The 11984-nt window shown below is 41.9% G+C and overlaps 1 protein-coding gene across 1 annotated transcript in view; it reads right to left on the bottom strand.

Annotated features, from left to right (window-relative positions):
- Positions 1-11984, bottom strand: part of Glb1l3 (galactosidase beta 1 like 3) — a 55775-nt gene that overhangs the window by 35467 nt on the left and 8324 nt on the right. The window contains 4 exon segments of the mRNA XM_008854199.1: positions 4549-4641; positions 7618-7726; positions 9001-9096; positions 9721-9789. Coding sequence (XP_008852421.1) covers positions 4549-4641; positions 7618-7726; positions 9001-9096; positions 9721-9789 — 367 coding nt within the window.

Raw genomic sequence — 11984 nt, 5'->3', positions numbered from 1 at the left:
CTGGGACCTCGAGAATGGTATGGGGCTTTAATGATTTTACTAAGCCCTTTAATGGAACAGGATCTTTGTGAAGTGAGACAGGCTTTGGGAAATCTAAATGATTCTGACCAGCAAGTAAAACGTGTCTGTAAAATAACAGAACACCCTATAAGAGATATAAAAAAGACCGGACTGAAGAAAAGGTCCACTTGGGTTACTCAAAGACAAATGTGGCAAGACTTATGTCAAGCCCAAATTCCCTGAGAAAAAATTGATAGAAAACCAAATTTGGTAATAAGGCATTTATGGAAGGCTTTAAAATCAGAAGAAGAGTTTACAAAATACATTCAAATGATAAAAACTGTCCCAGGGGTGGTTAAGAATCTCCAAGGATTAAATAAGATGCATTTCTCTTCTGATAAAGGCTATACTAGGGGTGGAAGGGTTTTCCCACCAGGGCCTCCCCCAGCAGCCAGGTATGGTCGATGGGAAGAGGTGTGGCAGATATGGCTACAGTCAGGAGGCAGACCCAGGGCCTTCCTGACTCAGGGAGCCAACAAGTTCAGTGGGGACAGGATCCCCCTGACTCCTTAGCCCAGTGCAGGGTCAGGCAACTGGAGCCAACACCTGTAAGTGTATCAAGAATAAAAGAATACAAAGAGACTCCAGGTAGAATCCCCCAAGTGCGAAATGACTCCAAAGGGATAACTAAAGATGATAAAGAGCTAACCAAATTAATGCCTCGCACTCATGCTATGGTACCTAACAAAGCTCTATGGAGAAAACAGTTAATATGAATGGACAGAATCTTTCCATGCTGTGTGAGACCTTGTCTATGACTGATTTAATATATAATGCTAACCTTCCTTCAAGTGTTTTACAGCTGTAAAACCCATTTAAAAGATACTGGAAGAGGCAAAGGCCAGCGATAGCTATAAGATTCTTGGAAGTTTTATGGTTGGGTAAGATGGAAACAAACTATACAACTGTTAAGAAAATCTACAGTACCAGGGGTGGGTTGCCCCGCTATGAGCTGTTGGTCAGAGAGATCCTAGAGGTCCTCAAATTCACCAAGGTTATTGCCACTAATGTCAGTTGTACGCTAGAAAGGTCGGTAAGGCCATGTTGCTGAAGACACTGCATGTTGTGAGCATGGGAGAAGAAGAGGAGATGGAACTGAGACTAGGCCAAAACACTCTGTGCCACTGGATGGATGATGTTCATATTGGTAAAAAGGCACTATGTAGAAGGTTGGGAAAGAAAGGATCCCCTATGATTCTACTCAACAATGGACCCTGCATGCTGTACACTAAGGACATGCCAAGCAGTGCCTGCAAGTGCAATAATGGCTCGACCAACATACGTACAACTGACAAATTTCTAATTAGATAAGGCCCACTCCTAGTGGTGGAACACACATCTGGTGCTGTAGACCAGGCCAACACCTTGTGTCAAGAAAGGCTACAAGCTGTAGTGGGGAAGCCATCACAAGTATACTGTTTAATGACACCTACTGGGATATCTTCTAGGCCATTTGTATTTACATTCGTGTTTGTTTAGATGTGTCTACTTCCTTCTATTTGTCTTTATAGTAAAAGAAACACCACTGAGGTAGATCAATGGCCACAGATTAAAGATAAATAATTCAGAGGCCCAAGAAGTCACTATCTTGACATGATACAAGAGAGAACGCCCTACATCTGTCACTCCTTCCAAGGCTCAGGGACCTTAGCAGAAGATTGGCGGAAAAATTACAAGAATGGAGGAAAGGGGTGGAGTGTGTTCTCCAGGGGTCCTGATTCCTCTAAGGGGCAGAGCCTGCTGTGGGAATTCACTGTGGAGAGTTAGCTGTGGAAGGAGGGGCTTGTGGCACCATCTGAAATGGGAGCCAGGAACACAAAGAGGGCACAGCAGCCAGACATACTCAAAAACAAAATGGCCTGGCATTTATGGACCTGAGGCGAGACTGCTGGCCCCTGAGGTATGTGCGAAAGCTAGCGGTGACTATGGGCATGCCACGGGAACAATCTGGGATGGCAGGCTCTGAGCTGTGGCACAGAGCTGGGCAGTGCATAGCTGAGCCATGCAGGGCTAGGCACTGGGTGTTTGTTTCTTTGTAAGTAACTCCCCTCCCCCCTCACAATAATAATGAATGTACATAAAGATATGTTATATGGTTTGCCTGTTAGCACAAGAGACCCAGAGAGAACTCTGGTGACAGAGGTGGTAGAAATTTAGAAGGTAGAGCCTAAGAGCAGGACTTCAGGTTACTGGCAATTCCTTCCAAAAGGAGACTGTGGTAGTGCAGTTCCTCTCTGTCCTTATACTATAAAATCATGAGGTAAATGGTATTTTTTCTGCTAGGCACTTCTGTGATAATGTGTGTTGCCTTTCAACACAGGACTAAAAGCATTAGAGCCAACCAGTCATGGACTAAAATTACAAAGCTATGTGGCAAAGTAAGTCTATTCTGCTCATAGGTTGCTTATTTCAGGTACTTTTTTTACTTTGTAATCAGCATATGTTAATTGTCCAGAATAGTAGGTTTCATCATGACTTTTTATACATATGCATGACATGCTTTGATCATATCTAAGGTATTTGCTGCAGCAATAGAAAGTTGGCTAGCACAGAAAGGCTTGCATGCAGAGTAACCACCTATACCTTAGGATCAGGAAATCACTGTTTTGGGCTCAGCCTGGTATGACTGTAGTAAAGCCTTGGAGGGCTGTGAGCCCTGACACCCACAGTAAATGAAATCTGAGTTTATCAGTGGTCATACAATAGAAGGGTCTGAGTAACAACAGAGAGAAAAAGAAGATGGAAGGCACTTGGCACTACAAGGGAGAAGCTGACCCTGTTAGGTTCTGAAAATACAGATCAGCCTCACAAAGCTTAGGTCCTACATGAATTTTGGTCAACAAAAACAAGGAAGCCTGCTGTGTCTGCAGGAAGAAGGAGCTGTATTCTGAAAACCTACTTAAACCTTAGAGGCTTGGAATCAGTCCAATGACCCAAAATCATAGGGCCCTCTCTGTGTACCGATTATGTTTACCAAGCCACAGTTAGGTCTCAGAACAGAGTTAAGTGGTTGTTGTTGTTGTTTTATTGTTATTATTGTTGTTGATGATGATGATGATAACTTTTTAATTAGCCCAAGGTGGCCTTGAACTTGCTATGTATCTGAGGTAATCTTGAACTCTTGATCTTCCTATTTCTATTTCTCAAGTGCCGAGATTATAGGCCTATACCCTCACACCTAACTCGGTATATTTTTTAAATCAATAAAAATTCATACTAGCTGAACAGCAGTGACTGAGTTAGGGTCATTCACCCCTAGTTTCTATGTGAGAAGAGCCAAGTAGGCACAGAACATGCTCAGAGCTGTACATGCTTTGCACCCAGAGGATAAAGTGCAGTTAAGACTAGAGCTTCTGGGGCTGGTGAGATGGCTCAGCAATTAAGAGTACTCACTGCTCTTGTAGAATACCTAGGTCCAAATCCCTGTACCCATATGGCAACAAACAACCATCTGTAACTCCAGTTCCAAGGGATCTGATGCCCACTTCCACAGGCATTGCACAGCATAAGGACTTACATACATGCAGGCATATCACTCATACACATAAAATAAAATAACTCTCCCTCCCAAAAAAAAGACTAGAGCTTCCTTTAGCTCCTTGTATGAGGGAAGTCAAGCACCAGGAGGTGTTTAAACCAACAGATAGAAAACCAGCATGGCTACAGATAATCACTGGCCTGAGATATCCATCTGCAGAAGATCAAAAAGAACAGAAGAAAGGATATGAATACTATGGACCAAAAAGCAGCAAGTTGAAAGCCGCTGTTGACTTTGAATGGAGGTCCCCAATTTCTAGGTTTTAAGTAGGTCTTAGAGGTATCAATGACTACTAACATCTCATTTTGTCTCATAACAAAGTTATTCATATTTATCTTGATTTACATGACTATATGGGAAATTCATTGAGAAATTAAACCTGATTTTATATATGTTGGTGATGGAGATGTAACATCTCCAGATGTATATGTAGCTATTTCCTCCAAATTAAAACATTCCCTAGAGGCTCATAAGACTCAGGAAGTAAATGAAACATTCAAAGACAAAGGAAAAAAAAACAAAATTTATAAGGATCAGAAAGCTTCTGAAACTTAGAAGAGTCACAAAGTTCTCCCAAAGTTATATAAGCAGTAATAATAGCTGAGGAGGGGAGACTCTCCCACTTGCCAAGTCACCTGCAAGTCATGCAGGCAACTCCAGAGATGTAGATTTAATGAGTCATTGCCTACTGTGGTGGGCTTCTCAGTGATTAACTGCCTTTGAATCATCCATGCTCCTGTAAGTAGCCCCAATAAACTTGATTCATTAAGTAAGACTTGGTTGTCACCACTTCTTGGTCTAGTACCAGTGCCCTAACTGGGATGAATTAATGATTGTTCCTCCCCAGGAGAAGTCATACAACACCCAGGAGGTTGGGAATCAGGCATGTGTTTTGGAAAGAGACAATGAAAAAGATGGTATAAAATATGGAGGCAAAGCAAGCTTCTTACCTCTTTAATATAAGCCATGTAGTACTGATCCTTATTAAATGCTCCATATTCATTCTCTACTTGCAGGGCAATGACAGGGCCACCATGGTGGAACTGAGAGGCAAAGGGATGAAGGTTGAAGAACAAGGCTATTTGAGCATAAATTTTGAGTCAGAGTCTACAGCTGAGGATAACAAAACTCATATGATGTGCTTTCTCAGGTCCCTTGGAGACTGGCACCTTCATTCATCCCTAGGCATTTAAGCTCCTGCAGGTATCCTATCTTCCACAATGCTTTGTAAATATGGGAGCCACACAAGTTTCCCTCTGTTTCTCCTACTGACTTGCTATGAGCTTGCAAACCTACAAACTTACGCACTTCCACATCTACCCTATACACCTTCCTACCCGATCCATCTAATATACTTCCTGTCTTAGGGTAAGCCCCTCTTCCTCTCCTTGTGAACAAGCACTTCACACAGTTCCCTCTTATATAGACCTTCCTCTATTCCAAACTGACTGACTTCCATCATCCCATTACTGTGAAAGCAAATGCAGCACCTTTATGTCAAAGAGATGGGGTAGGGGATAGGAACGTTCTCTTCCTCTCTGCTCTTTAAGAGCCACATTTCCCAAAAGCACCCCCAGATGCCATTATTCTTCTTACTTCCTCACTTTTAGCTCACTCCTCCACCCACTTTATAGGGCTTCCAGCCAGTTACACTACCAAATCTCCAATAGTGACCGATCTGTGCTAAATTAAGCACTTCAGCATGGGGCCACTTCTCACTTTCCTTCCACACTCAGATGCATTTAGTTCTTTGTGGAGCCTCCTCACCTTGAATACAGAGCAATATCCCAAAGTACAGTACATCATAGTTCCTTCTGTTTTCCCACTAAGATCTAGCTATAAGTCAGTTCTCTCTTTTGGGCAAAGAGATTCTGTTCCCCATAGGAATAGGGATAACGGGTAAATTCTTTCTGAGAGATGCCTCCAGGGACCACCTTGGCCTCTTTCTCTTTTCTCAGTACCCAATGGACAACTCAACTTGTAGCACCCCACATTCCGTGTTTTATCTCTGCCATCCATTGTTTGATCCCTGGGGGGCTCTCAAGACCACTGTCCTGACCTTACTGATACCTGCTCACCCTTTGAGTCATGGGTTAATACCACCTTCTCTGGAACACCTGCCCTGAACCTCCTTGTCTCAGCATAACCTTATTATATGACTGCCTGTGGAGGGATCCTGTACCTCTCTGCCATAGCTGTGTCTGTACTTATTGTCATACTGATTGTCTCCATGTTGGACTAGAAGCTCCACAGGGCAGGCACCATGTCTATCCTGCTCACCATTGGAAATGATGCACAGCAGACTAGATGCCATCAACATCCAGAAAGAAAACAGCTGGTCTCATTAGTCACTAGCTTATTGTCCTCAGATGGAAGGATGACATTTCCAAAAACTGTTTCTGGAAAACTTTTAAGTACTTTGGAATTTATCCTGTCTTCAGTTACATCAGGAAATGTATTGTTGTTTACCTCACAATTAGGTACATTCATTTGTTTAGAAGAGACATTAATACTTTACTTATCAAACAAAATAATAGCACAAAAACTAAACAACGGATATCTTACAAACTGCATGGCATTGTATAAAGCCTACTTTGTCATGGGCCAGTCTGTGGGCTATAGTTTGACAATCTGAAAATGAAAGGAATTTTTTTCCAGAGCATGAGATTCAAGCATCCCATGAAGATCAGAAATACATAGTGTCTGTTCCCATACACAGTGTAGTTCCCATTGGAGAACTGCATCAAACTGGAAAGTAGGCAGCAGCAACTATACTCACAGATACAAACTAATGTGTGTCACCACATTGTATATTATAGCATAAAACTGAAAAGTACTAGTATCCATGATTAGGGTACTAATAAACTCACTGTGGTAAATTCTACTATGCAATACTATGTGGTAATCAAAAAGAAAGACAGGCTCCAGAAATCATTTCCCAAGTGACAAGAAAATACATAGGGGGAATTCTGTATTTAATATTAAGAAGATGCATGCACATACCTTGGTGTATATAATTTGCTTCATGTGTGTTGAAATCTCTGGGAAAACATTAAAAAGTATAGTAAACTAAATTACTATGGGGCAAAGTGGAGAGAATACTATTTTTCCATAAAAAGTTTAATACTTTTTAGTTTAGCAAGTGCTGGTATTAATTGATTAAAACAACAGAGCTAATTTAGAATACAAATTGTCAGTGAGCTGATAATGGAGCTTAGAGAATATCAATCACAATTAAAGAAACCTTTTATGTGGTCCTTGTCTCAGATGATTTAGGAGCCCAGAGCAACAAAGACAAGTCAAAGCTTCTTTGCTTAACTTGAAGGCCTAGATCTAACTTATTAGTAAGTCAGCTTAGTTTTCCAGAGAGACTGGGCACAGCCTATCAATGATAAAAGTACAATGATTCCTCCAAAGTGAATGCTGTTAGATCATAGACCCTCTAGATGCACCCCCTTCCCAGAAATTGGGTCACACTTCCTTGAAACTCTCTCTGGGACAGAAAATTGATAAAGAAACTGTGACCTTGTAGTCTTCCTCCCCCTTGCAGCTGTGAGCAATCTCAAAGCAACCCTGAACTTGAACTTTACTTTCATCTAGTGCCTTCCGGCCTGATGACTCCTAGCACATAGGCCAGGCTAAGCTAGGTCACACAGCATGGAACTTGCCCACCTCGCCCCCGCCCCAAGGAACCTGTAAGTGCCAGAAAATCCCTTTGCCCTGTGGAACTGAGGACTCTCCCCCCAAGATGCCATCATGCTGCCCATGGTATAATGCTATTATTTTTTTAATAACTCTGGAAACTAAAGCATCAGTTTCTCCCTTTAAGAATTGCATCATATTTTACCTGGCAGCTGTCTTTCCTGATGAAACTCTTCCTTGGACCTGAAAACTTACTAATTCAGGCTGAGATTCTCTAACACTCCTAAGAAAGCTTATCTGAAGAATAATTCATCTCAGCTTTCCTTTTCTACAAACTCATACTCTCTTTAACAGATAAAAGGAGGGCAAACTTTTACCTGGAGAGGACATATTCTGGGAATCAGGTGATCAAAGTACTTATCAACGGCCTCAACAAAGCCCTTATCAGTTGTTCTTAGTTGTGTCTTAGGATCTCAAAGAAGCCAGCTAGGGACAAGAGGCAAAGCATCAGTGTGTGAGACAGGAAGCTGGAGGAAGAATATGTCTGGTCAGTTGAGCACAGCAGACATCTCTGCTCGGAGTTGCCAATAGCATGGCTGGGTGACTTTACAACCATGGTCCCAGGACACTCGGTGCTCAAGGGACCTGCATCATATGAGTTTTTCACAGTATCCTCAAGGACATATGAGACTCCCAAGGAAATATGCCACCTACATTGCAAGGTCTTTTAGATCTTTCTAGCTCTGAGGAGTCATGCAGAACTCTGGCCAGGCTCCCACACCTGTCTGAGTGAGGCATTCCCTCTCTTTCTCAGAATTCAGTGCTCCATCCTTCAGTTTCCTGGAATGTAGTCCTTAGCATAGTAATGTTCCTCAGTCACAGGGTCACACTTTCTTCCACATCTGGAAGATACAGTCTCTGACTCTCACTTCCTCTGAGACCCAAGACTTCAAGTGCAGAAGTAGCTCACCAGTCAATGAACATCCCACACAGGTCACTGGGAAGGGGCAGGGTTGGGCTCTAGAAGACATTCATGGGGGTAATTACTTCTTCAAGACTCCTGCACCCTAAGCTGAGGCTTTTTCTGCTCATCAGCTGGGCCATCACAGGGCCTAAGCTTGAAGAAAAACTTTGTTTTTCTCTCTGACCTGGTGAGCAGTAGGGCTCACTTGAATGCAGATCCTAGAAAGACCAGTGTTCTGTCACTGAGAGGGGTAACAGAGAACCCCTGGATTCTTGACCTGAACCTCCATCATCTAGGCTGAGGGCCAGAATCATGATGAGAGAAAAGACCAGAAAAACAAGAAGGCAGGGAAAGGTGTGTGGAAAGGACCCTGTCAGCCAAACAGAGAAAGATCTGATGTCTCCAGAACAAGCCCAGAAGCTGGCATCACATTCTTTGCATGCTCTAGAGCCTCCAGTCCCTTTCTGCATACACATGAAAAGAACAGATTTGACCATCACCCCTCTTCTGCGGGGCAACAGGATGATGAGCCCCCTTTTGACACCTCTGCCCTTGCACATACTAATGACCAAGACCCACATCTCAAGTCCTTTTCTACAAACCTGATGACAGTAGCACCCAAAGCCCCACACACCACTGCAGGCACCACAGGCAAGTCACGAAGTACAGAGTTTAATACAGGGCACAAAGGACACAACACATGCTCAACCAGTGATAGTAACACTGGTTGAAATGTTACTTATTATAAAACAAAATACCTTACCAAGCCACAACTCTAAACTTTAAGCTGGCTCACCCGGGCAAGCCTCCAAGGTCAACCTCAGCAGAGATGTAGGGCCCTGGTCGCAGAATCACCCACAACCCAATCGTTGCAGCCTGCCAGACATAGGCCCTAGGGAAGGAAACAAAGTCAGCTCCTCTCTGGATGGCCCATTGGGAGGCTGGGTACAAAGGGAGCCCCAAAGGGAAGCCTGGTGTAGAGGGAGCCCACGGGAAGAACAGGGTGCCCAGCTTCCCTGAATCTTCATCCCCTTCCTCTCTTAACCAGGAAGCCTGAGGTAAGGGAAGTTTGGTCCTATTCCAACACAGAGGGAATCCCTGTATCAGGTGGGAGGCTACAGGCCCTGTGAGCTGGGTCTGAACGGGCTTCCCACATCAAGAGCATCCACAGAGCTCCAGTGGAGGTGTCATACAGGGTACAGGGGCCCTGTCCCCAGCATCTGCTTTGCTAACCTGGAGGCAGCCTCAATCCCAGTTCAGGTGTATGAACCCCACTGCAGTCTGGCAGCACCTGGGTTTTGGCCCCCTAGACTGCAATAGAAGGGAGGGTCAGAAGCTGCCAGCCCATCCCTGCGGGTCATCCCTCAATGGCAGGCCAAAACTGGGGAGCAACCAGGCCCTCTCTGTTCTCAAAGAGGCAAAACACACTGAGGGCTCCTTAAAGACCTCAAGTTGTCCCTCCCACCACCACTTTCTCTGCCCCAGGCCAGCTCACAGAAACAACAAGACCACATACTCCAGGTCCAAGTTATCAGAGAAGTCAAATCTGCCTCTCTCTTGTTCATGGAGGTTTCATGGAATGTAGCTGGAAGAGGGCACAGGGAAGCACAACATGTATCACATTTCTTTCCTCCTATCAATATGTCAGGACCAACCTCAAGGCAATCTCTAGGGTATGTCTATGCTGCAGTAAGTTGAAGTTTCCAATGGAAATTAACATCTACATACAAATACAATCATCTTTAGTAGTTCTCTGTCCTATTATCCAACTACATTCCAAGATGCCAATTATCCTACATGGATTTATTTATGATCTTTCACTCACAGTTCCATTCTTTATGACTATGAAAAATATAGAGAAAAGAAAAACCAACAAAAATGTGTTCAATTGTTCAACAATTTTTACTAAGAATTAAAGTAAGAATAAATGAAGAGTTTCTAAAAGGATAAGGAAGATAGGATAAAAGACAGGTCAATCTTTCAGCCTCAGGAAGAGAGCTACTACGTGACTTGTGTGTGACAGTGGCAAAGTTAAGAGTGTGGTACTCCTAAGATCCTGTTTCATGTAACAGCCATAAAAATCTGTGGGTTTTATCACACAATTTTGTGCAGTGAGAGATTTGGGGTGACACATGTATTATGTGACAGAAGAATTGATTGGATTTAGATTAAAGAATGAAATACCCTTCCATCGCTCCGTTGGTAGAGTGAAGGACTGTAAGAAGGTCATTTCAGATGGAGGAATAAAAAGTTGGTTTGTTGAAATTAATGTGCATAACAACATCCATAGCTATGCCTTGTGAGAACAAAATGAAAAAATTTAAAAATACTACTTACAAAGGATTTTAAGAAAAACTTATGGAACATGAAAAAAAGATACAGATAAAGCAAAATTACTCCTCCAACTAATAACAGGCAATTCAATTTTAAGGTAAACTTGCAAATAGTAAATGTGACCTTAAGTAAAAATGAAAAGGAAAGATCCACCCAGAAAATACTCTGTAGTGTATAGAGTACTTTTGTCCTCTTAATAACATAGCATCAAGTAAATAGGAATTGACTGATAGAGAAAATGAATAAACCAACTTCACAGTCAGAGTTAGGGGAATAAAAATGCTTTTCTAATAAACAAAAATAATAAGCAAGAACAAATTATAAGGATATAAATTTCAACAAACAATTTAAAAATCAGGCTCTGTAGTGAAAGGTGGCTCAGTGAGTAAAAGCTCTTGGTACACAAGTGTGAGAACCTGAGTTCAAATCAACAGAACCCATGTAAAATTGTCAGATGTGTAGCTTGAGTGTCTATAATTCCAGGGCTCCAACGGGTATATTAGAGGAGGAAACCAGAGAATTTCCAGAAGTTCATGGGTCAGCTACCCTGGCATATGCAATAAAAGAAAGAAAGAAAAAAGAGATCCTGTCTCAAACAAAGTGGAAGGTAGAATCAACACCCAAGGTGGTGTTCCGACATCCACACATATACCATGGCACTTGTGCACCTGCATTCACATACATAAATACACACACACACACAGAGAGAGAGAGAGAGAGAATGATTCAATAAATACATAAAGAGCCCAGTAGCTAACAAATCAATCATTTTTTATGTTTGTGTGTGTGCTCAGTGTGGCTTTCAACTCATAATCCTCTTGTCTGGGCTTCTCAAGTGCTAGAATTATAAGCATACCATCACATGTGACTTTTTTATTAAATGCAACTGAATAATATAAACAGGTACTATCATAAATTCCCAAAATCCATATTGCAACAAAATTAGAAAATGGTAGCCAAAAATAATAAAAATTAATATAAAAAGTAAAACAAAACATATCTCCAAATAGCTGACAGATCAAGAAGAAAAATGCAACAAAATGCAAGAGATAATTAAAAGTAAACGTCTTTGAAAGCAGCAAAAAATAAAGGTGAAAAAAGGTGGCTGGCATCAGAGAGAATACTAAACCATATAAAATAGACACAGAAAAGTATACAGAACTTGGAAATTGTGAAATCAAAAACCAAACGGTATAGAGATGATCAACAATGCTGCAAGCTACTTATTTGAAAAGACTAAGTTGAGATTTAAAAAAAGGAAAATGGTCCAACTACACCATGGTGTATAACTTCTGATAAATACAGAAAAAATGTGAATTTAGTCCCAGTCAATCCAAAAATAGAAAATAAAGGAAAATATGTAAGACAAATAAGATGAATTCAGAAGAAATAGAAAACATGATTTCATAACCACCAAAGACCCTAAAATCTCCACTACAATCACAG

Source organism: Nannospalax galili, unplaced genomic scaffold, assembly GCF_000622305.1.
Source record: "Nannospalax galili isolate Female #2095 unplaced genomic scaffold, S.galili_v1.0 scaffold66, whole genome shotgun sequence".
Lineage (NCBI taxonomy): Eukaryota > Metazoa > Chordata > Mammalia > Rodentia > Spalacidae > Nannospalax > Nannospalax galili.
The sequence above is the reverse complement of the archived record's forward strand: the minus strand, read 5'-3'. Positions and strand labels throughout refer to the sequence as shown.